The 25,899-nt window shown below is 40.1% G+C and overlaps 6 protein-coding genes and 1 non-coding gene across 11 annotated transcripts in view; 6 read left to right on the forward strand and 1 right to left on the reverse strand.

Moving 5' to 3' along the window:
* The window catches only part of sgsm1a (small G protein signaling modulator 1a), a 37,109-nt gene extending 33,247 nt beyond the window's left edge, over nt 1-3,862 (forward strand). For all 4 annotated transcript variants that reach the window (XM_004544555.5, XM_004544556.5, XM_004544557.5 and 1 more), the window contains one exon: nt 2,146-3,862. In XM_004544555.5, coding sequence (XP_004544612.3) covers nt 2,146-2,234 — 89 coding nt within the window. In that variant the 3' untranslated portion in view covers nt 2,235-3,862. The remainder of the gene's footprint in view (nt 1-2,145) is intronic.
* A 711-nt stretch (nt 3,863-4,573) lies between these two features.
* Nucleotides 4,574-4,646, reverse strand: trnak-uuu (transfer RNA lysine (anticodon UUU)). The gene has a single exon. It is a non-coding gene; the product is annotated as a tRNA-Lys (tRNA).
* A 75-nt stretch (nt 4,647-4,721) lies between these two features.
* gatc (glutamyl-tRNA amidotransferase subunit C) lies at nt 4,722-7,834 on the forward strand. 2 transcript variants are annotated; one of them, XM_004544559.6, is made up of 5 exons: nt 4,744-5,220; nt 6,584-6,634; nt 7,109-7,278; nt 7,394-7,497; nt 7,661-7,834. In XM_004544559.6, exons 1-5 carry the CDS (start codon nt 5,029-5,031, stop codon nt 7,720-7,722), a joined length of 579 nt encoding a protein of 192 aa, XP_004544616.1. In that variant the 5' UTR covers nt 4,744-5,028; the 3' UTR covers nt 7,723-7,834. The 2 variants fall into 2 exon arrangements, with proteins under 2 accessions (XP_004544617.1, XP_004544616.1); XM_004544560.6 differs by lacking the exon at nt 6,584-6,634 and having other exon boundaries at nt 4,722-5,220.
* A 1,222-nt stretch (nt 7,835-9,056) lies between these two features.
* On the forward strand, nt 9,057-10,049 carry LOC106676749 (polyubiquitin). Its single transcript, XM_014413982.3, has 2 exons — nt 9,057-9,210; nt 9,304-10,049. The coding sequence occupies exon 2, from the start codon at nt 9,314-9,316 to the stop codon at nt 9,776-9,778; it is 465 nt and encodes a 154-aa protein (XP_014269468.3). The 5' UTR covers nt 9,057-9,210; nt 9,304-9,313; the 3' UTR covers nt 9,779-10,049.
* A 3,460-nt stretch (nt 10,050-13,509) lies between these two features.
* LOC143421486 (polyubiquitin-like) lies at nt 13,510-14,505 on the forward strand. The gene is made up of 2 exons (XM_076890842.1): nt 13,510-13,663; nt 13,757-14,505. Exon 2 carries the CDS (start codon nt 13,767-13,769, stop codon nt 14,232-14,234), a length of 468 nt encoding a protein of 155 aa, XP_076746957.1. The 5' UTR covers nt 13,510-13,663; nt 13,757-13,766; the 3' UTR covers nt 14,235-14,505.
* A 3,455-nt stretch (nt 14,506-17,960) lies between these two features.
* On the forward strand, nt 17,961-18,951 carry LOC112429751 (polyubiquitin). The gene is made up of 2 exons (XM_024804526.2): nt 17,961-18,114; nt 18,208-18,951. Exon 2 carries the CDS (start codon nt 18,218-18,220, stop codon nt 18,680-18,682), a length of 465 nt encoding a protein of 154 aa, XP_024660294.2. The 5' UTR covers nt 17,961-18,114; nt 18,208-18,217; the 3' UTR covers nt 18,683-18,951.
* A 3,470-nt stretch (nt 18,952-22,421) lies between these two features.
* LOC106676750 (polyubiquitin-like) lies at nt 22,422-23,412 on the forward strand. Its single transcript, XM_076890843.1, has 2 exons — nt 22,422-22,575; nt 22,669-23,412. Exon 2 carries the CDS (start codon nt 22,679-22,681, stop codon nt 23,141-23,143), a length of 465 nt encoding a protein of 154 aa, XP_076746958.1. The 5' UTR covers nt 22,422-22,575; nt 22,669-22,678; the 3' UTR covers nt 23,144-23,412.
* The last annotated feature ends 2,487 nt before the right edge of the window (nt 23,413-25,899 follow it).

The raw sequence follows: 25,899 nt of genomic DNA on the forward strand, positions 1-25,899 counted from the left end.
TGGCACAATAAAACAAGAACAAGTTTCAAAACCAACATTAATCTAGTAACTATCTGGTTTAATGAGGTTTTATATTAACATTATGCTACTCTGATTACATTACTCTGTTTTGCCTTGTTCTAATACTGCAGATAGATTTTTTTTTTTTTATCCTCCAGACAGTGAAACTTCCATTTCTGTCAGTGTAAAGACATTAAATTAAACATTTAATCCCTGAGATGTCTTAATATATGAAAAAGAACTCCAATTTCAACATTTAGTGTTTCTACATGATAAATGTGTAAAATTACAGAAAAGCCTCCAGTAGCTTATTTCCCAGCCTGTCCTATAATTATGAAATATAAAGTTTTTATTGTCATCAGCCCGTCGGGCACGCAGTCATTGCAGTCTGGACATCCAACTCTCTGAACTCAATAACTCGAAGCATCGTAGGATTTTCAAGTTGGTACCATAGCCATACCTTGCATTTCATGAAAATCAAGGAGTAGAAAATTTATGCCTTCCTTCACATTTTCCAGAACTGTCCAGTCGACCAAATTTAAGTCTTTGCTGGGCCAATTCTGGCCCTCTAGCCTTAAAAGTGTGCGTGTTAGTCCCCATAGGGAAATAGTTCCTCTGCATTTAACCCATTCACCCAGTGAAGCAGTGGGCAGCCGCCAGTGCAGCGCCCGGGGAGCAGTGTGTAGGGACGGTACCTTGCTCAGGGGTACCTCAGGGTAGCCGTTCAGTGGAGTCGAACCCCCGACCTTCCGATCATGGGGCTACCACTCTACCTACTGAGCTATCCCTGCCCCTTATGTTTGATATTTTACTTATTAAAGTTAATCTATTTGTTATTGTATTACTATTCAGCCTGTATACTACAGCAGATTAATTTTAGCTCTGTATCTTAAAGACACTGAAGAAGCAGCTACAATATAGAGATCACCATTTTAACAGTCTGACTCATACAATAGATTAGATGTTGTAATATTGCAGCCTCTCCCATCCAGTTTTCAAAAACCTGTTTGTCTCATGCTCATGTTTTAACAGGAGAGTTTCTTGTGAGACTCAACCTTTTCACCCCTCCAGGTCCCTGTATCAGGACCAGGCAGTATTTGAAACCACGCATCATTTTTCGAGGGTTGCCAAGCGTGATATTCAGTGAATGAGCCTCAGATTGCTGCTTTGACTAAAATAGCTGTAGCATGTTTTTGCTCCATTTCTGTGGAGCAGGACATTCAGGCAGGCGATGAACTTACACTCAGCCCAAAATCCCAGTGACAGCAGCTGATTCCAGTGCCAGCACACATCAACTGATGCCACAGCTGATATCTCCTTTTACACATTCAAATGGCAAATCAAATATATGCACTGTTATTGAGATTGTTGCACACTGCCTACAGTTACTGTTGCAGCCCTCCTCTACCTGAGATTGTCTTTTACATATTATGTTTGACTTAATCAGTGCTTTGTCCTTGATGCCTGCTCTGTTCTGTGCCTGCTGGGCTTTCACTGCCCTCAGACTGTCCATGTACATTCATGCAAGGGCAGTAAGTCCCACAACAGAGCAACACTGCTCAATATAAACTTCTGCAGCTAAAACAGTGAATCTTGAGACTGGATTGCTCCCTCTTGAGGTTTAAAACATTATTTACTGACAGTAAATAATTTACAACTCCTACTCTGGCTCACTAAAGATTCATATTGTATTTCAAAACGCTCCCACAGATTTGTCTTATCCACAGAGAGCAAGGCTGGCATCGTGCCCTCGTAGTTTTGTAGGTGTTGCTGACATATTTTCAGGTGAAAATTTAATTTAAAAAATATATATATAGCCAGGGTTAAGGAGGAGTGAGGCTCATTTTCAGGTACAAATCGCTTTAGACTGAATTATGAGCAGCTGAATACAATTATGTAAATGAGTCAGAGATATTATTTGCTTGCCAGCATGAACTTACAATGTCATGTCCACAAAAACTTTTAATTAGAGCATGAAATGCAGAGTGTGTTATGGATGACTGCGAGTGTAAAGTCTGTGTAAACAGTTTTCTGAGCATGTTTTCAAAAAGTTACAATATCACGGATACGGACAGTTACAGAGACGATCTGTGCAATCTTGCACGGGTAAAAATGTTCAAGCTGTTGTTTGTTTGTGCCTTTCAGAAATGGCGGAGCGTCACAACATCAAGCAGATTTTGACCCTGGCCAGAGATCTTGTGTGCAAGGTGCAGATGCTGATAGAGAACAAGTGATTGTGCTGTTTGTCTTCTTTTCCTTCCGAGCAAAGTGTGACCGGCTGTAGCAGCACAAGAGAAGAACGCACGCTCTCACACATACATGAAGCCTTTACAATCATTTTGCTGCTATGAGCCTTACTGACTATATCCTTATATGTTATTCGATGTTGTTTGTGTTGTCAGCAGGTGTGTGAGAATATTACGCTTAACATTTGTCAGTACGTTGAAGTGAAAACAAATGTAAAGCTGTTTAATTTCCAAATATTTTTTTTTTTTCTCAGAAATCCCTCAAGTGTCAACTTTAGTCCGAGTGCACTTAATATTTTCAGATAAAGATGGTTTTAGCTGCACACTTCAAACCAAAAAGCAGAACTGAATTCAACCAGAGACTATATTTATGGGAAAAATACATTGTGATAATAGTTTATATTGATTATTTTTCGTCTACAAGATAGAGCTATTAAAGAGATACAGTTATCCTCTTATTCTAACGAAGGAAAGAATGTCTGCAGACTTTTAATATGCTTTACACCCTAAAGCAAAAGTAATTTTTACAGACTGATTCAGGACACTGGCTTGGAGCCCAAAATGTAACCCAGTCCAGTTACGTTTCACACACAGTGTTCAGGATAATTCAGCTTTTAACACCACGTTATTGGTTTAGCCAACGGTGTTTCCAGTGTTCTTGAACTGCCTCGTCTGCCAAATAGTATGTCTTTATTTGTTATGTGTGTTAACTGTGGTGTACCGGGAGAAGAAAACGTGTTTGAATTATTGGAAATAAATTATCTTGTAAAATCATAATCTGACATTTATGTTACCAATTGATGTCTTAGCGGAGATTCGTGTAAAGAAACAAGCTTGGATTGATTAACTTCTTTTTTTTTTCATTATCCAGTGAACCAAGTGTGAACTTTTAAATTGTGATTACTCATCTTGATTTTTTTTTCCTTGTGTTGTCCTGTATTGTCCGGTGCCTGTTTTAAATGTTAATTTTAGCTGAAAAGCGGAGATCATATGATTATTCAGTGTGAGGATGGTTTAAGCAGAGAGCTGAGAATGAAAGTTACCGTATGGCAGATTTTTAAAAGTGCATTTTTTTGTTTTTTGGCAGATTCGACAGACGTATACTCATCATTTAAAGCCTAAAACTTTCAAGTGTTGTTTCAAGGGTGTGGTGGGATGAGCTGCATTTAATCTTGGTGTTTCTTTGTGAATGCTAAATGCTGTCAGAAAGCCTGTTTTAATTTATTGTAACATTTATGCCAAAGTATTTATTTATTCATTCATCCATTTCTTTCTTTCAGATGCTGCTTTGTTTGTAAATCGGATATTTTTATTTTGTGGCCAGTTCTAAATGTGTATTGTAAAACAATCAAATTCTATACTTAGGTCATATATACAATATATTAAATGGTATATGTTCTAATAATAAAAAATAAAATGGAATCATTATTTTTCCATAATTGTAATGTGCATTTTACTAAATATAATCAAAGTGAAGGGGGCTGATTAGGCAGAAATACCAACAGGGCTCTGTTCATTAGTAAGAAAACAAAAATCAAGATTCGGGAAGTCATGTGAAAAAGAAATTACCCCTTAAATTGTTTTATGTATCAGGACTTAATAAAATAAAAACTAAATGCACCCAGAAGACTTCTGGAGGTTTCTTCAACTCCTCCAAACAAGTGATAGATGTTCAGTCCTTTTGTTACATTGCACAGTTGCATTGAATTTGCTGGGACGATGACTCTTGGTGAAGACAACAACTTTCTCACTATAGAATGACTGACTTCAAACTGCTTTATAACCCTTCCCAGACTGATTTAACTGATTTCCCAGATCAACATTTGCTGCTTGGTATTATGTTAACACACTTAAATGCTCCAAACTGCCAAAGCTTCTTCTTTTACAGAGGTGCTCACACTTTCCGATTTGCATTTGATTGGCTAATAATGAATCAGTGTGTAATATGTCATCTTGTGACTTAGATAACTTTAGAACTTATTAAGGATTCAATTAAGTTTTCATTACTCCCTGATACTAAAACCCTTAAAAATGAAAGAAAGTGTACTTTCACTTCACATGAAAGTTTTTACAAATGAAAGAGCTCTTTTTTTCCTGAGGGTGTGACATTTGTGGTGGTGACTAAATTGTGACTTATTTTGTCAAGAGACTCTATACAGATTTTAAAGTCAAGAATTACACCTTAGTGGAAATCAGCTTCATTGCATTCATTTTTTAAAGCGAGCTTCTCAGCGCGTTTGCCCCCTTACAGGATAAAGACCGCCGCTATTATGCCAGCAGGGTCGTTATGTATTTTGAGTACTTTGAAAACTGGAAACAAAAACTGACGCCCGAACAGGGACTTGAACCCTGGACCCTCAGATTAAAAGTCTGATGCTCTACCGACTGAGCTATCCGGGCGCTCGATGCGAAGACACACGGCTGTCGCAAGCTAACTCAAAATTATACTGAGGTCTAATACGTTTTCGTATTTTAAAATTGTTATAATTTAAGCCTTGCATCTATTAAGCTGTGTTATACGTGTAACAGGCTTAAAACCCTCATTCCTTTATAAACTAAAGAAAATAAGTGTGGCGGTGCCAACAAGGAAGTACGTTCAGATTTCAAACTCTCGCTTCCTCTCGTTTTTCCTGCTAGCTACAGCAGGTCCTTGGCTAGCTATAGCATGTGAAGCTAGGTTATCCTGGAGCTTACCTTCCTAGTGAAAGTAGACTAGAAGTGAAATGCTTAATTTTTCTACTACATCTTAGACATAGCTGACTGGCAGCTAGCTGTGTTGAAAATGTCCGTGTTTAGCCTCGCTGCTTCGCGTACATTCCGTGGCGTGTCGGTAAAAATCCCTCGGATGTTATTTAGCCTGCTACCCAATGATGGATACTCAATAACAATCCTAAACAGCAAGAGAATCAGCTGGCCGCAGAGCCACAGCGCAAATACAACGCGTCTGCTCAGCTCTGAACCACTTAACCAGAAGGTACAGTACATGTGTCACAAGTAAAAGTCCTGATTAAGTGCAACGCATTAGCATTAAAACGTGGCTGAAGTGAAGTGTTAGAGAAGGGCTCTGGGTTAGCCCCTCTAATTGAGACATGCCGATTAAAACTTAAGCGTGGTTTTTGACGATATATCTGATAATTTCAACATTTATGTGCGAAGTCTGCAGGAAAGCTACCGCTGTTTGGTGGCGCAGTCAATATGAGAGGTCAGAGGTCACAAAGTTTGAAAGTTGCACAGTATTTTAAGCTCTTTAGATCCAGAGATCTTTTCTTTGCGATGTGATTTTAATTTCTCCTAGCTATTTGGGATTAGTTGGACCTGATAACTATAAACTAAAATTCCTGTTGGACCAGAAAGTTGTTAGTTACAGTTTGTTTGTATTTTATCCCCTCACATGGGGATAATGAGCATATTTTGTAGTATAACACAATAAAGTCCACATTGCTTGACAAAGTATAAAACACCACTAATCAAAATGAACTGTCTTCTTCTTTCTGCTGCTCCCTTTAGGCAGTTCATCTCCCTCCATCTCACCTTATCCTTCGCATCCTCCTCTATCACACCAAACCTCTGTATGTTCTCTTTCGGTGTATATGTGAACCTTCTCTGTAGTCTTACCCTTTGTGTCCTGTGTCCAGTTTATCCACTATCTCTTCTCTGTACATGTCCAAACCATCTCAGAATTGCATCTCTGACTTGGTCTCCAAACTGCTCAACCTCAGCTGTTCTCATTTCTAATCCTGCCCATCCTGGTCCAAACATAATCGTAACATCATCTACTCTGCTACCTCCAGCTTGAGCTCCTGACTTTTTGTCAGTGCCAACGTCTACAAACCATACATCACAGCAGCTTCCCTTTCACTCTTGCTGCTGTCCTGTCACAAATTACCCCTGACACTCGTCTCCACCCACTTCACCCGGCCTGCACTCTCTTCTTCACCTGCCACTTGTGCACTGTCCGTTGTTTTGGTTGACCCCAGGTGTTTAAACACATCTACCTTCACTACCTCTGCTTCTTGCAGCTTCACTGGTACACCTGTCTCCCTCTCATTTACACACAGAAAATTCTAAATGTAGTGTCTTCATATGAGGAGGGTCACAGGGTCTGCCTTGCCTTTTCATACTAAAAGTAACTAATAACTAGAGATGTCAACATAAATATTAAAAATGTAACATTTACCCCTGAAAGTGGGGGTATAAAGTACAGTTATCTCAGAAACTACTTTACTACAGAATTTGAGTAAATATACTTAGTTTTTGCTACCCTCACTATATCCAATATAGCAGCATCTTCTATTGAACAGTGGCTCAATCTTGTTACCAGGTTGTCTCTTCTACAGATACCAAAGGTGGCAACATGGGAACCAGTACCAGAGGAACAGCTTCCTCCGGTAATCCCCTTAACACAGCACAGCACAGCATAGTACAGTCATGACTGAATGTCTGGAAATCCACAGTAGATGTTAGATATTTAGCTGACAGATTTCAGTCATTCATCTTTAGGCCATTACTGGCCATTGAACACCTTCCTAATGTCAGTTTAGTTGATAGTGGGCAGATCCCACAATTTTTTTTTTCCAGTGAGTTATTTGTTGCCATGAGGCTTTAGGGTTTTGTATGACATCAAAACAATGTCATACAAAATTAGCTTGGATATGATAAAGCTGTGTAGCAGTGACAGACAGCTAAACTCTTCAAAGAGGAAAATAACTTGATGAAAAAAATTTGGTCATTATAAAGTTGGCTGAGAATAAATGATTGAGGACTTTATTCAATGATTATGTAGAGTACTGGGCATAGTTTAGTGATGGTTGAAGTAAGCTGTCACCCATACATTTCTAAGCAATACACCATTTATCTAACAGCCTGCCCATATTCCTGCTGACCTGGTGGACAAACTGGAGCGACTGGCTTTGGTGGATTTTCGCACCAAACAGGGACTGGCCTGTTTGGAAAAAGCCATACGGTTTGCAGACCAGCTTCATGTCGTTGACACAACAGGGGTTGAACCGATGGATTCAGTTTTGGAGGACAGGTATGGCTGGGGTTGATGTCAGGTATGCACCTGTCAATAAATTAATGGCTGTGTTCACTTGCACGTATTAGCTTCAATGCTGATTAAAGATTGGGTTTTATCCCTGCACAATCAGGGTTTTGTACCTGAGGGAGGATGCTGTGATGGAGGGTGACTGTGCTGAAAAACTGCTTCAGCTCTCAAAAAGCACAGTTGAAGAATATTTTGTGGCACCACCAGGTAATAAAAACCCAAATTTCTTGTGGTTCTGTCAATTAGTGTTGATTTAAAAATGGTATGACTGGATTAATGAGTAGAGAAATTAATAAAATTACCCAATATGTTATGTTATTCATTGTGTACCTGCAGGGTTCTTTAACTATTGCTTGTTTTCTTACCACAGGAAATATTCCTCTACCTAAGGGGGAGGAGAGGACTGCCATGCTGAAAAACTCAGAGTTTTGATGTGTATGAAGTTGAGGCCAGCTTGCCTTCATAGCTACAGTCATAAACACGGTGTGATGTGTGTGTTTTCACATTTTTTCTGCAACAGGAAAATAAAAAAACTTGTACAAGTTGTGTTTCTCACTTTCATTTGCCGCCCATGTTTTGTTTAGTTTCAGTATCGTTTTATGGAAATAGTGAGTGGACGGTTTATTTACAGCCTCTATGAGGACACTGAGGTCAAAGGTAGTACATTATTTTGATCTGCAGTGAATAAAATGAACTGTGCTTAAGTACAGTTTGAGATTCTTGTAGTTGAATATTTTTGTTTTGTGTGTAATTAATTCTTAATTCCAGTACATTTACTGGGAAGTTCTAAATACTTTACATATTAAGATTTGCATGTATTCAAACTTTTTTGTAACTGTTTAGAAACTGTTGTGTGTTTCTTCTCCCTGTGATTAAAGCTGTCATGATTTTTATTCTAGGTCATTAGTGTTAAATATAATTTGGCTCATGGGCCACATAAAGCCCAGTTTCCTCTCATCTGGGCCACACCAGTGAACCTAATGTATAATAACCTGTATGCAAAGCCATTCAGTGGACCAAACTGAACCACCTGCTGGGTGGTCCTGACCCTTTGGCCACATGTTTGATACCCCTGCTTTTGAAAGAGCAATATACATACTCTCACTGGCCATTTAATTAGGTATGCCTTTTCAACTACTCATTGAGGCAATCATCCAGCAAAACTGCATTAACTATAAATTTCTGCGGCGTGTTTCCAAAACCTTGAGTCTGTGCTACAAAGAACTACAAAGGCAGCTCTGAAGCCAAAAGGGGTACAGCCAGGAACTAACAAGGGGTACCCAATAAATCGGAGAGTGAGTGTATATAACAGTCACATGAGACATTTTAATGCGTCAAGTACTTTGATTCTCATCTAGAACAGGAGTTTGCCTCCAGGTGTTTTACTTTATTTAAAGTATTTCTTCTATCACACCTGATTTATGATTTACACGATGATCTCTATCTATTGTAACAATATTAATCAGTGCATAATGGCTTATTTTCCTTTCTGTTTTGATTCCATACAATCCACACTCCCAAAAAAGTACAGGTAGCTAAAAAGAGAGCAGCTTTTCCCTGTGATTTGTATCAGTGGATGTTTTCCAGCGGTGTTTCCCCTACCTGGCTGATAAACCTGTTAGGTTATATGTTCATAAACGCGTCACGGGGTGTGTTGATCAATACACCTGTAATGCTGTAAGCCATTAGTCAGCACTGGAGAATAGAAACCGAAACTTATAACAGTTTATAAAGCCTGTTAGATGGAAAACGAATCTTAAGTGAGTGGGCGGACGCTGATCAGCTGAGCGGGAGAGTATATAAAGAGCTCAGCTGAAGCTTTCCGCTCAGCTGTTGTGTGAGCGTCATTGTTTACCTGAGCACGACTGAAGACTTCAAGTTTCCGGAGAAGTTTGTTTTGCCTCAATAAGCCATCGCAAGGTAGGAAACTGAGCAAGCCTGTGAGAAATAACTGAAAAGTCTTTTATTTCCTGAGCGTTTGTATTATAAGGAACTATTTTTGTATTCTTTCAGACTAGCCAACATGGATATAACTATCACTATGGTGGGTGGGTCCCACACCGTGAGGGTGAACCCACAGGACACGGTTGGCTCTCTGAAAATAAAAATCCAGAGCATGCTGGGAGTCGACCCCCAGAGGCAGAGGCTGGTTTTCATAAACGGCCAGAAGACCCCTCTCAACGACGACTCCAAACCCATCAGCTACTACGGCTTACAGCACGGCTCCCAGGTGTCCCTGCTGGTCACCGAGCCTCCTCCGACCCAGGTGTTCCTCAGAAATGAAAAGGGACAAACGAGCACCTACGACATCAGGCTCGACGAGACTGTGAGCAACTTCAAGAACAGAGTCGAGAAAAGAGAGGGGGTGCCAGCGAGCCAGCAGAGGCTCATTCACCAAGGCCGGGAGATGCAGGGTGGCAAACTGGAGGACTACAACGTCAGAAACCACAGCACCATCGAGTTGACTTTACGTCTGAGAGGAGGCTGAGGACAATTTAACATGATTCATACACCAGGAAGCCCATGCATGTTATTTAATTTTAATGATATCGACCAATCTTGTATATATATATTTTTAATTTATTAGTGCTTTTATTTTGAAGAAAAAAAAACATTCCTCCAGATTGCACCGTCTGTGTTCATTAACCATTCTGTGTTAAAGTTTGTGTTTAAGTCACACAAACCACTGTGTTATGGATTCTGTCATGACAAATTCATGTTAACTGCACTAAATACAAACAATAAAGTTTCTAACGGAAGTTTATGTGTCTTAACATTTCCTGTGTCTGTGTCAGCTCCGGGGGGGCTGTAGCTATACCGTGAAGATCACAAGACAAACGGGTCCCATTAAAAGTAGTTCTAAAATCACAGTTTCAGTGTTTATAAGAGACTCTCACTCATATAAATTTCCAAGTCGAGTATTCCAAGTGTTACAACAGCAGGATGTAATGTTTCCAGTCCACTGTTGAAGTGTTAATCACAATAGTTTCTGTATGTGAAAATCATTGATCAGATTAAGCAGATTTACAATAAACATAACAGTCTCTTGTATTATCTCAGTTATCTGGCTTTTATTACAGTTAGATACATTGATATACGAGATGTTTCCTGAAGATTTACCTTCATATTTAATTTTACAAACTTGGAGGATTTCAAAAAATGTGAGCAAAACTATTCTCTTCTTACTTTCTGAAAAATCACCATAAACTGAATATGTTAGAGTATTTGGTGTTTAATCACTGGTAGGCTACAGAGTGTGAGAAAGAGAAATATATTCAGTAGCCACATTATTAGGTACACAGCTCAACGGTGTATTATTGCTAGTAACTAATGAACCAAACACACGGCAGCAATTAGATTGAATTAAACTGCATATCTACATTTAAAACTTGTAGATCTGGTCAAAGTGACCTGCTGAAGTTCAAAGTGAGCATCAGAATGTGGAAGAAAAGTGATTTTAAACATGGTATGGTTGTTGGTGCCATATAGGCTTTTCTGAATCAGAATCAGAAAGGGTTTTATTGCCAAATGTTGAGCAGGTTTACAACATTAGGAAATTGCTGCGGTACTTAGTGCAAACATACTGTCATATAACGCTTAAATAGACATAAAAATAAGAATTAAAAGTGCTAAGTAGATAGATATATACATGAGTGCAGGTGGTGATCAGTGCCAAACATGGAATGATGCAGTGAACACAGTGTAGGGTCATGTGTTAGTGCTGGGAACAGTCATATGGTTATTGTTCATGAGTCCAACAGCAGAGGGGAAGAAACTGTTCTTATGGCGAGAGGTTCTGGTGCGAATGGACCGGAGCCTCCTGCCTGAGGGGAGCAGGTCAAACAGACTGTGTCCAGGGTGAGAAGGGTCAGCTGCGATCCGACCTGCACGCCCCAGTGTCCTGGAGGTGTACAGGTCCTGCAGAGATGGGAGTCTGCAGCCAATCACCTTCTCAGCAGAGCGCACAACACGCTGCAGTCTCTGTAGTCTCTGGCTATGCAAGTTTATTGGACATTAAACTAGTGTTCATCCTGTTAAATACAAAATATTATAATAACAATACTAATTTCACAAACTTAGAGCTTAGATTTTGGAAGACTAAGTCAGGGTCTAATGCAGGGGTGTCAAACTCAAATACACAGTGGGCCAAAATTCAAAACTGAAAAAAAGTCGTGGGCTAACGTTAATATTTACTGAAATATATTTATTCCTCCAGATATAAGAATGAATCTTTTCTTATGGACTCATTTACGTTTTGCTGAAAAACGGAATATGGAACAAGCAAAGCTTAATACCAAACAATATATATATTAGCTGTATAATACCAGTAGGCCAGCTCTAATAGTAATTTGGTATGGCTTCGCGGGCCAAATGTAATTAGGCTGCGGGCTAAATTTGGCCCACGGGCCAGAGTTTGACACCTATGGTCTAATGGAAGAGAGTCAGCAAACAGAACTTAAACCATTTAAGGAAAAACACGGAAAAATATTCTCTGATATAAACATTTAAAATTGACACATTTCCTTGCTGTCCTTTCTGAAAAATCATTTAGTCAGTGATAGACTACACATTGAAAGATCAAGAGAGATACAAACACTCAATGGGCTCCTATTCAGCTGTTCATTAACTCAAATATCTAAACAGCCAGTCACATAGCAGCAGGTCACTACATTTAAACATGATCAACATGCTTTGAGCTGATAAGAAGGAAACAGTGACTCAAACAACCCATCTTTATAACCAAGGTATGCAGAAGAACTATGAACACACAGCTCATCGAACCAGAAGGACTACAGCAGCAGAAGACCACACCGGGTCCAAGCCTGTCAGTAAAAAACAGGACACTGAGGCTATAGTTCACACGTTCACTAAAATTAGACAATATAAGACTGAGTCGCTATTTCTGCTGCAAAATTCAATACACTATAGGAATTTTACACATTTTAGTCCCTCACAGACTCTACTATATCATATATGTGATCTGACGTGTGTTCCTGCATTTATCACTGAAAGCAAAAATTTTTGAAACAATAAATTAATAACTCAAAATTAAATATTGTGGCTGATGCCCGTCTCCTTAATTCAAAGGATATATTTACTAATATCCAAGGCTCTTTATATTACACTGCTGCAGAAGTGTGGTTTAACACTGGAGTATTGTTAGCAGTATTAACATTTGCATTTATAAAAGAATTTAATACATTAAATTGGCAAGACTATCCAAATCCTGAGTAGGAAGACTTCAGCATGTTCAGAATGCAGCAGCCAGTCCTTACATACACATTACCCAGTACTGACATCACTATAACTTCCATTTCAGCACAGAATGACTGGAAGTGAATTCACCATGAAGAGTGCTGAGGGTGCTGACATTACTGTCGTCATTGGAACAAGCTTCCCGCTGACCTGAGGTCAGTTACAACTGTGTGCGTATTCAAAAGCAGACTCAGATCAGTGTTATTTTCACAGTGTGTGTGTGTGTGTGTGTGTGTGTGTGTGTGTGTGTGTGTGTGTGTGTGTGTGTGTGTGTGTGTGTGTGTGTGTGTGTGTCCACGGCATCATAGGATGCCTATGATGTCTATGATATCTTTTATGTTAAGCACATTGACTTTATTGCTGTGACATTTGCCATATAAATAAAATTACCATTAACATTTAATTATGGAAAAATTCGATGCACCGCATTAACTAAGAACAGTTCTCTGTGCTAAGTTTCATTGAACATAGCGATAGCTCTCATAAACTCCAGTAACAATGAAGAAATCTTACAAATGTGCTGATTCTCGGTCAAGTTCTGTTGCTTGAACATTGCTGCCTCGGTGCACCTATACAGACAGAAGTTTTTTTCATTTTTAGTAATCTGCCAGTGATATAGTAATCTGCTGATAGTTAGCAATCCAGTGGTATACAGCAAAAAGGAAATGTTAATTTAAAAATGCATATCTTTGTGTTCAAAATGAAATAAATTCATAATTTATTTCAATCTGAGAGATCTCAAAAATCGACATTTCCATATTTCTTAACCGAACACGCCCTTTGACGCACGACCGCTGCACGTGGCTTAATTTGTAAGTTGGTCGAATTGTGTTTTGTTTTGTTTTTAAGGAAGGATAGTCTCTGATCAAACCACCCCAAGCACCATAGCACTGCAGCGTGATGTTTGGAGACTAGAAACCGAAAGTTGTAACAGCAGAGATGGAAAACGAATCTTAAGTGAGTGGGCGGACGCTGATCAGCTGAGCGGGAGAGTATATAAAGAGCTCAGCTGAAGCTTTCCGCTCAGCTGTTGTGTGAGCATCATTGTTTACCTGAGCACGACTGAGGACTTCAAGTTTCCGGAGAAGTTTGTTTTGCCTCAATAAGCCATCGCAAGGTAGGAAACTGAGCAAGCCTGTGAGAAATAACTGAAAAGTCTTTTATTTCCTGAGCGTTTGTATTATAAGGAACTATTTTTGTATTCTTTCAGACTAGCCAACATGGATATAACTATCACTATGGTGGGTGGGTCCCACACCGTGAGGGTGAACCCACAGGACACGGTTGGCTCTCTGAAAATAAAAATCCAGAGCATGCTGGGAGTCGACCCCCAGAGGCAGAGGCTGGTTTTCATAAACGGCCAGAAGACCCCTCTCAACGACGACTCCAAACCCATCAGCTACTACGGCTTACAGCACGGCTCCCAGGTGTCCCTGCTGGTCACCGAGCCTCCTCCGACCCAGGTGTTCCTCAGAAATGATGAAAAGGGACAGACGAGCACCTACGACATCAGGCTCGACGAGACTGTGAGCAACTTCAAGAACAGAGTCGAGAAAAGAGAGGGGGTGCCAGCGAGCCAGCAGAGGCTCATTCACCAAGGCCGGGAGATGCAGGGTGGCAAACTGGAGGACTACAACGTCAGAAACCACAGCACCATCGAGTTGACTTTACGTCTGAGAGGAGGCTGAGGACAATTTAACATGATTCATACACCAGGAAGCCCATGCATGTTATTTAATTTTAATGATATCGACCAATCTTGTATATATATTTTTTTAATTTATTAGTGCTTTTATTTTGAAGAAAAAAAAACATTCCTCCAGATTGCACCGTCTGTGTTCATTAACCATTCTGTGTTAAAGTTTGTGTTTAAGTCACACAAACCACTGTGTTATGGATTCTGTCATGACAAATTCATGTTAACTGCACTAAATACAAACAATAAAGTTTCTAACGGAAGTTTGTGTCTTAACATTTCCTGTGTCTGTGTCAGCTCCGGGGGGGGGCTGTATGTCGTATAGATCACAAGACAAACGGGTCCCATTAAAAGTAGTTCTAAAATCACAGTTTCAGTGTTTATAAGAGACTCTCAGTCATATAAATTTCCAAGTCGAGTATTCCAAGTGTTACAACAGCAGGATGTAATGTTTCCAGTCCACTGTTGAAGTGTTAATCACAATAGTTTCTGTATGTGAAAATCATTGATCAGATTAAGCAGATTTACAATAAACATAACAGTCTCTTGTATTATCTCAGTTATCTGGCTTTTATTACAGTTAGATACATTGATATACGAGATGTTTCCTGAAGATTTACCTTCATATTTAATTTTACAAACTTGGAGGATTTCAAAAAATGTGAGCAAAACTATTCTCTTCTTACTTTCTGAAAAATCACCATAAACTGAATATGTTAGAGTATTTGGTGTTTAATCACTGGTAGGCTACAGAGTGTGAGAAAGAGAAATATATTCAGTAGCCACATTATTAGGTACACAGCTCAACGGTGTATTATTGCTAGTAACTAATGAACCAAACACACGGCAGCAATTAGATTGAATTAAACTGCATATCTACATTTAAAACTTGTAGATCTGGTCAAAGTGACCTGCTGAAGTTCAAAGTGAGCATCAGAATGTGGAAGAAAAGTGATTTTAAACATGGTATGTTTGTTGGTGCCATATAGGCTTTTCTGAATCAGAATCAGAAAGGGTTTTATTGCCAAATGTTGAGCAGGTTTACAACATTAGGAAATTGCTGCGGTACTTAGTGCAAACATACTAGTGCATTAAATAGACATAAAAATAAGAATTAAAAGTGCTAAGTAGATAGATATATACATGAGTGCAGGTGGTGATCAGTGCCAAACATGGAATGATGCAGTGAACACAGTGTAGGGTCATGTGTTAGTGGTGGGAACAGTCGTACGTTTATTGTTCATGAGTCCAACAGCAGAGGGGAAGAAACTGTTCTTATGGCGAGAGGTTCTGGTGCGAATGGACCAGAGCCTCCTGCCTGAGGGGAGCAGGTCAAACAGACTGTGTCCAGGGTGAGAAGGGTCAGCTGCGATCCGACCTGCACGCCCCAGTGTCCTGGAGGTGTACAGGTCCTGCAGAGATGGGAGTCTGCAGCCAATCACCTTCTCAGCAGAGCGCACAACACGCTGCAGTCTCTGTAGTCTCTGGCTATGCAAGTTTATTGGACATTAAACTAGTGTTCATCCTGTTAAATACAAAATATTATAATAACAATACTAATTTCACAAACTTAGAGCTTAGATTTTGGAAGACTAAGTCAGGGTCTAATGCAGGGGTGTCAAACTCAAATACACAGTGGGCCAAAATTCAAAACTGAAAAAAAGTCGTGGGCTAACGTTAATATTTACTGAAATATATTTATTCCTCCAGATATAAGAATGAATCTTTTCTTATGGACTCATTTACGTTTTGCTGAAAAACGGAATATGGAACAAGCAAAGCTTAATACCAAACAATATATATATTAGCTGTATAATACCAGTAGGCCAGCTCTAATAGTAATTTGGTATGGCTTCGCGGGCCAAATGTAATTAGGCTGCGGGCTAAATTTGGCCCACGGGCCAGAGTTTGACACCTATGGTCTAATGGAAGAGAGTCAGCAAACAGAACTTAAACCATTTAAGGAAAAACACGGAAAAATATTCTCTGATATAAACATTTAAAATTGACACATTTCCTTGCTGTCCTTTCTGAAAAATCATTTAGTCAGTGATAGACTACACATTGAAAGATCAAGAGAGATACAAACACTCAATGGGCTCCTATTCAGCTGTTCATTAACTCAAATATCTAAACAGCCAGTCACATAGCAGCAGGTCACTACATTTAAACATGATCAACATGCTTTGAGCTGATAAGAAGGAAACAGTGACTCAAACAACCCATCTTTATAACCAAGGTATGCAGAAGAACTATGAACACACAGCTCATCGAACCAGAAGGACTACAGCAGCAGAAGACCACACCGGGTCCAAGCCTGTCAGTAAAAAACAGGACACTGAGGCTATAGTTCACACGTTCACTAAAATTAGACAATATAAGACTGAGTCGCTATTTCTGCTGCAAAATTCAATACACTATAGGAATTTTACACATTTTAGTCCCTCACAGACTCTACTATATCATATATGTGATCTGACGTGTGTTCCTGCATTTATCACTGAAAGCAAAAATTTTTGAAACAATAAATTAATAACTCAAAATTAAATATTGTGGCTGATGCCCGTCTCCTTAATTCAAAGGATATATTTACTAATATCCAAGGCTCTTTATATTACACTGCTGCAGAAGTGTGGTTTAACACTGGAGTATTGTTAGCAGTATTAACATTTGCATTTATAAAAGAATTTAATACATTAAATTGGCAAGACTATCCAAATCCTGAGTAGGAAGACTTCAGCATGTTCAGAATGCAGCAGCCAGTCCTTACATACACATTACCCAGTACTGACATCACTATAACTTCCATTTCAGCACAGAATGACTGGAAGTGAATTCACCATGAAGAGTGCTGAGGGTGCTGACATTACTGTCGTCATTGGAACAAGCTTCCCGCTGACCTGAGGTCAGTTACAACTGTGTGCGTATTCAAAAGCAGACTCAGATCAGTGTTATTTTCACAGTGTGTGTGTGTGTGTGTGTGTGTGTGTGTGTGTGTGTGTGTGTGTGTGTGTGTGTGTGTGTGTGTGTGTGTGTGTGTGTGTGTGTCCACGGCATCATAGGATGCCTATGATGTCTATGATATCTTTTATGTTAAGCACATTGACTTTATTGCTGTGACATTTGCCATATAAATAAAATTACCATTAACATTTAATTATGGAAAAATTCGATGCACCGCATTAACTAAGAACAGTTCTCTGTGCTAAGTTTCATTGAACATAGCGATAGCTCTCATAAACTCCAGTAACAATGAAGAAATCTTACAAATGTGCTGATTCTCGGTCAAGTTCTGTTGCTTGAACATTGCTGCCTCGGTGCACCTATACAGACAGAAGTTTTTTTCATTTTTAGTAATCTGCCAGTGATATAGTAATCTGCTGATAGTTAGCAATCCAGTGGTATACAGCAAAAAGGAAATGTTAATTTAAAAAATGCATATCTTTGTGTTCAAAATGAAATAAATTCATAATTTATTTCAATCTGAGAGATCTCAAAAATCGACATTTCCATATTTCTTAACCGAACACGCCCTTTGACGCACGACCGCTGCACGTGGCTTAATTTGTAAGTTGGTCGAATTGTGTTTTGTTTTGTTTTTAAGGAAGGATAGTCTCTGATCAAACCACCCCAAGCACCATAGCACTGCAGCGTGATGTTTGGAGACTAGAAACCGAAAGTTGTAACAGCAGAGATGGAAAACGAATCTTAAGTGAGTGGGCGGACGCTGATCAGCTGAGCGGGAGAGTATATAAAGAGCTCAGCTGAAGCTTTCCGCTCAGCTGTTGTGTGAGCATCATTGTTTACCTGAGCACGACTGAGGACTTCAAGTTTCCGGAGAAGTTTGTTTTGCCTCAATAAGCCATCGCAAGGTAGGAAACTGGGCAAGCCTGTGAGAAATAACTGAAAAGTCTTTTATTTCCTGAGCGTTTGTATTATAAGGAACTATTTTTGTATTCTTTCAGACTAGCCAACATGGATATAACTATCACTATGGTGGGTGGGTCCCACACCGTGAGGGTGAACCCACAGGACACGGTTGGCTCTCTGAAAATAAAAATCCAGAGCATGCTGGGAGTCGACCCCCAGAGGCAGAGGCTGGTTTTCATAAACGGCCAGAAGACCCCTCTCAACGACGACTCCAAACCCATCAGCTACTACGGCTTACAGCACGGCTCCCAGGTGTCCCTGCTGGTCACCGAGCCTCCTCCGACCCAGGTGTTCCTCAGAAATGAAAAGGGACAAACGAGCACCTACGACATCAGGCTCGACGAGACTGTGAGCAACTTCAAGAACAGAGTCGAGAAAAGAGAGGGGGTGCCAGCGAGCCAGCAGAGGCTCATTCACCAAGGCCGGGAGATGCAGGGTGGCAAACTGGAGGACTACAACGTCAGAAACCACAGCACCATCGAGTTGACTTTACGTCTGAGAGGAGGCTGAGGACAATTTAACATGATTCATACACCAGGAAGCCCATGCATGTTATTTAATTTTAATGATATCGACCAATCTTGTATATATTTTTTTAATTTATTAGTGCTTTTACTTTGAAGAAAAAAAAACATTCCTCCAGATTGCACCGTCTATGTTCATTAACCATTCTGTGTTAAAGTTTGTGTTTAAGTCACACAAACCACTGTGTTATGGATTCTGTCATGACAAATTCATGTTAACTGCACTAAATACAAACAATAAAGTTTCTAACGGAAGTTTATGTGTCTTAACATTTCCTGTGTCTGTGTCAGCTCCGGGGGGGGGGCTGTAGCTATACCGTGAAGATCACAAGACAAACGGGTCCCATTAAAAGTAGTTCTAAAATCACAGTTTCAGTGTTTATAAGAGACTCTCACTCATATAAATTTCCAAGTCGAGTATTCCAAGTGTTACAACAGCAGGATGTAATGTTTCCAGTCCACTGTTGAAGTGTTAATCACAATAGTTTCTGTATGTGAAAATCATTGATCAGATTAAGCAGATTTACAATAAACATAACAGTCTCTTGTATTATCTCAGTTATCTGGCTTTTATTACAGTTAGATACATTGATATACGAGATGTTTCCTGAAGATTTACCTTCATATTTAATTTTACAAACTTGGAGGATTTCAAAAAATGTGAGCAAAACTATTCTCTTCTTACTTTCTGAAAAATCACCATAAACTGAATATGTTAGAGTATTTGGTGTTTAATCACTGGTAGGCTACAGAGTGTGAGAAAGAGAAATATATTCAGTAGCCACATTATTAGGTACACAGCTCAACGGTGTATTATTGCTAGTAACTAATGAACCAAACACACGGCAGCAATTAGATTGAATTAAACTGCATATCTACATTTAAAACTTGTAGATCTGGTCAAAGTGACCTGCTGAAGTTCAAAGTGAGCATCAGAATGTGGAAGAAAAGTGATTTTAAACATGGTATGGTTGTTGGTGCCATATAGGCTTTTCTGAATCAGAATCAGAAAGGGTTTTATTGCCAAATGTTGAGCAGGTTTACAACATTAGGAAATTGCTGCGGTACTTAGTGCAAACATACTGTCATATAACGCTTAAATAGACATAAAAATAAGAATTAAAAGTGCTAAGTAGATAGATATATACATGAGTGCAGGTGGTGATCAGTGCCAAACATGGAATGATGCAGTGAACACAGTGTAGGGTCATGTGTTAGTGCTGGGAACAGTCATATGGTTATTGTTCATGAGTCCAACAGCAGAGGGGAAGAAACTGTTCTTATGGCGAGAGGTTCTGGTGCGAATGGACCGGAGCCTCCTGCCTGAGGGGAGCAGGTCAAACAGACTGTGTCCAGGGTGAGAAGGGTCAGCTGCGATCCGACCTGCACGCCCCAGTGTCCTGGAGGTGTACAGGTCCTGCAGAGATGGGAGTCTGCAGCCAATCACCTTCTCAGCAGAGCGCACAACACGCTGCAGTCTCTGTAGTCTCTGGCTATGCAAGTTTATTGGACATTAAACTAGTGTTCATCCTGTTAAATACAAAATATTATAATAACAATACTAATTTCACAAACTTAGAGCTTAGATTTTGGAAGACTAAGTCAGGGTCTAATGCAGGGGTGTCAAACTCAAATACACAGTGGGCCAAAATTCAAAACTGAAAAAAAGTCGTGGGCTAACGTTAATATTTACTGAAATATATTTATTCCTCCAGATATAAGAATGAATCTTTTCTTATGGACTCATTTACGTTTTGCTGAAAAACGGAATATGGAACAAGCAAAGCTTAATACCAAACAATATATATATTAGCTGTATAATACCAGTAGGCCAGCTCTAATAGTAATTTGGTATGGCTTCGCGGGCCAAATGTAATTAGGCTGCGGGCTAAATTTGGCCCACGGGCCAGAGTTTGACACCTATGGTCTAATGGAAGAGAGTCAGCAAACAGAACTTAAACCATTTAAGGAAAAACACGGAAAAATATTCTCTGATATAAACATTTAAAATTGACACATTTCCTTGCTGTCCTTTCTGAAAAATCATTTAGTCAGTGATAGACTACACATTGAAAGATCAAGAGAGATACAAACACTCAATGGGCTCCTATTCAGCTGTTCATTAACTCAAATATCTAAACAGCCAGTCACATAGCAGCAGGTCACTACATTTAAACATGATCAACATGCTTTGAGCTGATAAGAAGGAAACAGTGACTCAAACAACCCATCTTTATAACCAAGGTATGCAGAAGAACTATGAACACACAGCTCATCGAACCAGAAGGACTACAGCAGCAGAAGACCACACCGGGTCCAAGCCTGTCAGTAAAAAACAGGACACTGAGGCTATAGTTCACACGTTCACTAAAATTAGACAATATAAGACTGAGTCGCTATTTCTGCTGCAAAATTCAATACACTATAGGAATTTTACACATTTTAGTCCCTCACAGACTCTACTATATCATATATGTGATCTGACGTGTGTTCCTGCATTTATCACTGAAAGCAAAAATTTTTGAAACAATAAATTAATAACTCAAAATTAAATATTGTGGCTGATGCCCGTCTCCTTAATTCAAAGGATATATTTACTAATATCCAAGGCTCTTTATATTACACTGCTGCAGAAGTGTGGTTTAACACTGGAGTATTGTTAGCAGTATTAACATTTGCATTTATAAAAGAATTTAATACATTAAATTGGCAAGACTATCCAAATCCTGAGTAGGAAGACTTCAGCATGTTCAGAATGCAGCAGCCAGTCCTTACATACACATTACCCAGTACTGACATCACTATAACTTCCATTTCAGCACAGAATGACTGGAAGTGAATTCACCATGAAGAGTGCTGAGGGTGCTGACATTACTGTCGTCATTGGAACAAGCTTCCCGCTGACCTGAGGTCAGTTACAACTGTGTGCGTATTCAAAAGCAGACTCAGATCAGTGTTATTTTCACAGTGTGTGTGTGTGTGTGTGTGTGTGTGTGTGTGTGTGTGTGTGTGTGTGTGTGTGTGTGTGTGTGTGTGTGTGTGTGTGTGTGTGTGTCCACGGCATCATAGGATGCCTATGATGTCTATGATATCTTTTATGTTAAGCACATTGACTTTATTGCTGTGACATTTGCCATATAAATAAAATTACCATTAACATTTAATTATGGAAAAATTCGATGCACCGCATTAACTAAGAACAGTTCTCTGTGCTAAGTTTCATTGAACATAGCGATAGCTCTCATAAACTCCAGTAACAATGAAGAAATCTTACAAATGTGCTGATTCTCGGTCAAGTTCTGTTGCTTGAACATTGCTGCCTCGGTGCACCTATACAGACAGAAGTTTTTTTCATTTTTAGTAATCTGCCAGTGATATAGTAATCTGCTGATAGTTAGCAATCCAGTGGTATACAGCAAAAAGGAAATGTTAATTTAAAAAATGCATATCTTTGTGTTCAAAATGAAATAAATTCATAATTTATTTCAATCTGAGAGATCTCAAAAATCGACATTTCCATATTTCTTAACCGAACACGCCCTTTGACGCACGACCGCTGCACGTGGCTTAATTTGTAAGTTGGTCGAATTGTGTTTTGTTTTGTTTTTAAGGAAGGATAGTCTCTGATCAAACCACCCCAAGCACCATAGCACTGCAGCGTGATGTTTGGAGACTAGAAACCGAAAGTTGTAACAGCAGAGATGGAAAACGAATCTTAAGTGAGTGGGCGGACGCTGATCAGCTGAGCGGGAGAGTATATAAAGAGCTCAGCTGAAGCTTTCCGCTCAGCTGTTGTGTGAGCATCATTGTTTACCTGAGCACGACTGAGGACTTCAAGTTTCCGGAGAAGTTTGTTTTGCCTCAATAAGCCATCGCAAGGTAGGAAACTGGGCAAGCCTGTGAGAAATAACTGAAAAGTCTTTTATTTCCTGAGCGTTTGTATTATAAGGAACTATTTTTGTATTCTTTCAGACTAGCCAACATGGATATAACTATCACTATGGTGGGTGGGTCCCACACCGTGAGGGTGAACCCACAGGACACGGTTGGCTCTCTGAAAATAAAAATCCAGAGCATGCTGGGAGTCGACCCCCAGAGGCAGAGGCTGGTTTTCATAAACGGCCAGAAGACCCCTCTCAACGACGACTCCAAACCCATCAGCTACTACGGCTTACAGCACGGCTCCCAGGTGTCCCTGCTGGTCACCGAGCCTCCTCCGACCCAGGTGTTCCTCAGAAATGAAAAGGGACAAACGAGCACCTACGACATCAGGCTCGACGAGACTGTGAGCAACTTCAAGAACAGAGTCGAGAAAAGAGAGGGGGTGCCAGCGAGCCAGCAGAGGCTCATTCACCAAGGCCGGGAGATGCAGGGTGGCAAACTGGAGGACTACAACGTCAGAAACCACAGCACCATCGAGTTGACTTTACGTCTGAGAGGAGGCTGAGGACAATTTAACATGATTCATACACCAGGAAGCCCATGCATGTTATTTAATTTTAATGATATCGACCAATCTTGTATATATTTTTTTAATTTATTAGTGCTTTTACTTTGAAGAAAAAAAAACATTCCTCCAGATTGCACCGTCTATGTTCATTAACCATTCTGTGTTAAAGTTTGTGTTTAAGTCACACAAACCACTGTGTTATGGATTCTGTCATGACAAATTCATGTTAACTGCACTAAATACAAACAATAAAGTTTCTAACGGAAGTTTATGTGTCTTAACATTTCCTGTGTCTGTGTCAGCTCCGGGGGGGGGGCTGTAGCTATACCGTGAAGATCACAAGACAAACGGGTCCCATTAAAAGTAGTTCTAAAATCACAGTTTCAGTGTTTATAAGAGACTCTCACTCATATAAATTTCCAAGTCGAGTATTCCAAGTGTTACAACAGCAGGATGTAATGTTTCCAGTCCACTGTTGAAGTGTTAATCACAATAGTAGTCAGATTAAGCTGTTTCCTGAAGATTTGTCTTAAAATTTAATTTAACAAGAAGTTACATACTAAAATGTTTCCGTAAACTGAATATTTTACTTACTCCCATCCTGATGAAGTGCTTCGAACGACTAGTCATGCAACACATCAAGACTGTCCTGCCCCCCTCCCTGGATCCCTTCCAGTTTGCGTATCGGCCCAACCGCTCAACCGATGATGCCATCTCCACTGCACTCCACTCGGCACTCACACACCTGGACAAAAATGACTCATATGTTCGAATGCTGTTCATAGATTTCAGTTCAGCATTCAACACCATAATCCCCCAACAGCTCACTCAAAAACTGGTCCAGCTGGGGCTCAACACCTCACTGTGCAACTGGCTGTTGGATTTCCTCACCGGAAGACCTCAAGCAGTACGGGTCGGCAGTAATACATCCAGCACCATCATTTTAAACACGGGGGCCCCGCAGGGATGTGTGCTGAGCCCCCTCCTCTTCACTCTGCTGACCCATGACTGCACTCCATCATACAGCTCCAACCTCTTCATCAAGTTTGCGGACGACACAACGGTGGTGGGTCTCATTAGCAACAGGGATGAGACCGACTACAGAAGTGAGGTGAGACGCCTGGCCACGTGGTGTGCTGACAACAATCTCTCTCTGAATGTGGAGAAGACGAAGGAGATTGTTGTGGACTTCAGGAGAATGCACACCCAACATGCTCCTCTGACCATTGACGGAGCGTCTGTGGAGAGAGTGAGCAGCACCAAGTTCTTGGGTGTGCACATCACAGAGGATCTCTCCTGGACGTACAACACCACAGCACTGGCCAAGAAATCACAGCAGCGTCTCTTCTTTCTCCGCAAACTAAGAAGAGCAGGAGCACCAGCCCCCATCATGTACACTTTCTACAGAGGCACCATCGAGAGCATCCTGTCGAGCTGCATCACTGTGTGGTTTGGAACCTGCAATGCATCCTGTCATAGAACCCTCCAACGCATAGTGAGAGCTACAGAGAGGATCATTGGTGTCTCTCTCCCCTCCCTCCAGGACATTTACAGCACCCGTCTCACTAAAAAAGCCCTTTGCATAGCGGCTGATCCCACGCACCCAATGCAAAGCTTCTTCAAGCTGCTGCCGTCGGGGAGGAGACTGCGGAGTCTCCGGGCCAGGACCAGCAGACTGAAGGACAGCTTCATCCATCAGGCTGTCAGGAAGCTTAACTCCCTCCCGATTCTGCCCCCTCTCCCCTCTCTCCTCCACGGTCCTACTGAACTCTGTCACACACACACACACACACACACACACACACACACACACACACACACACACACACACACACACACACACTCTCTAACTCACTCACTGGCCTGCACCAGTTACCAGTCACTTTGTGGAGCATTGGACTGCCACTACCTCATAAGACTTTGTTGTTACACTATCTCTTACCGTACATTACCAAATCTCCATTTGCACTATTTGCCCATTTGCACTACTCTGCCTGGTTTGCACTCAATGTCATTTACTCATTATATTGTATATTGTATAGCTTTCTTGTTATATGTAAAAATTGTATTGTATTGTATTTATTTAAATTTTACTTTTTAATTATTTTACTTGCATTTTTAATCACTCTTATATTTAAATGTTCATTTGCTATTTTATCTAGGGATTGAGAGTAACGTAGTTTCTATTCTCTGTATGTCCTGTACATGTGGCAGAATTGACAATAAAGCTGACTTTGACTTTGACTTTGATTTTAGAGTATTTGGACATTTGATATTTAGTAATCGGTAGGCCATAGAGAGAGAGAGAGAGAGAGAGAGAAAATATCTAATATTTAATTTCCAAGTCGAGTATTCCAAGTGTTACAACAGCAGGATGTAATGGTTCCAGTCCACTGTTTAAGTGTTAATCACAATAGTTTCTGTATGTGAAAATCATTGATCAGATTAAGCAGATTTACAATAAACATAAGTCTGTTGTATTATCTCAGTTATCTGGCTTTTATTACAGTTAGATACATTTATATACGAGATGTTTCCTGAAGATTTATCTTGGAGGATTTCAAAAAATGTGAGCAAAACTATTCTCTTCTTACTTTCTGAAAAATCACCATAAGCTGAATATTTTAGAGTATTTGGTGTTTAGTCACTGGTAGGCTACAGAGTGTGAGAAAGAGAAATATATTCAGTGGCCACATTATTAGGTACACCCCTCGACTGCGCATTATTGCTCATAACGAACCAGCTAAGCACAC

The sequence above is a fragment of the Maylandia zebra genome, linkage group LG12 (genome assembly GCF_041146795.1).
Source record: "Maylandia zebra isolate NMK-2024a linkage group LG12, Mzebra_GT3a, whole genome shotgun sequence".
Classification (NCBI taxonomy): Eukaryota; Metazoa; Chordata; class Actinopteri; order Cichliformes; family Cichlidae; genus Maylandia; species Maylandia zebra.

What these genes read in the sequence shown, in the direction of transcription:
- gatc (XM_004544559.6), top strand. Translation starts at nt 5,029, where the DNA reads ATGTCCGTGTTTAGCCTCGCTGCTTCGCGTACATTCCGTGGCGTGTCG. An exon ending in GATTCAGTTTTGGAGGACAG is followed by an intron (nt 7,279 to 7,393) that starts GTATGGCTGGGG and finishes CTGCACAATCAG; the next exon opens with GGTTTTGTACCTGAGGGAGG. An exon ending in ATATTTTGTGGCACCACCAG is followed by an intron (nt 7,498 to 7,660) that starts GTAATAAAAACC and finishes TTCTTACCACAG; the next exon opens with GAAATATTCCTCTACCTAAG.
- LOC106676749 (XM_014413982.3), top strand. Translation starts at nt 9,314, where the DNA reads ATGGATATAACTATCACTATGGTGGGTGGGTCCCACACCGTGAGGGTG.
- LOC143421486 (XM_076890842.1), top strand. Translation starts at nt 13,767, where the DNA reads ATGGATATAACTATCACTATGGTGGGTGGGTCCCACACCGTGAGGGTG.
- LOC112429751 (XM_024804526.2), top strand. Translation starts at nt 18,218, where the DNA reads ATGGATATAACTATCACTATGGTGGGTGGGTCCCACACCGTGAGGGTG.
- LOC106676750 (XM_076890843.1), top strand. Translation starts at nt 22,679, where the DNA reads ATGGATATAACTATCACTATGGTGGGTGGGTCCCACACCGTGAGGGTG.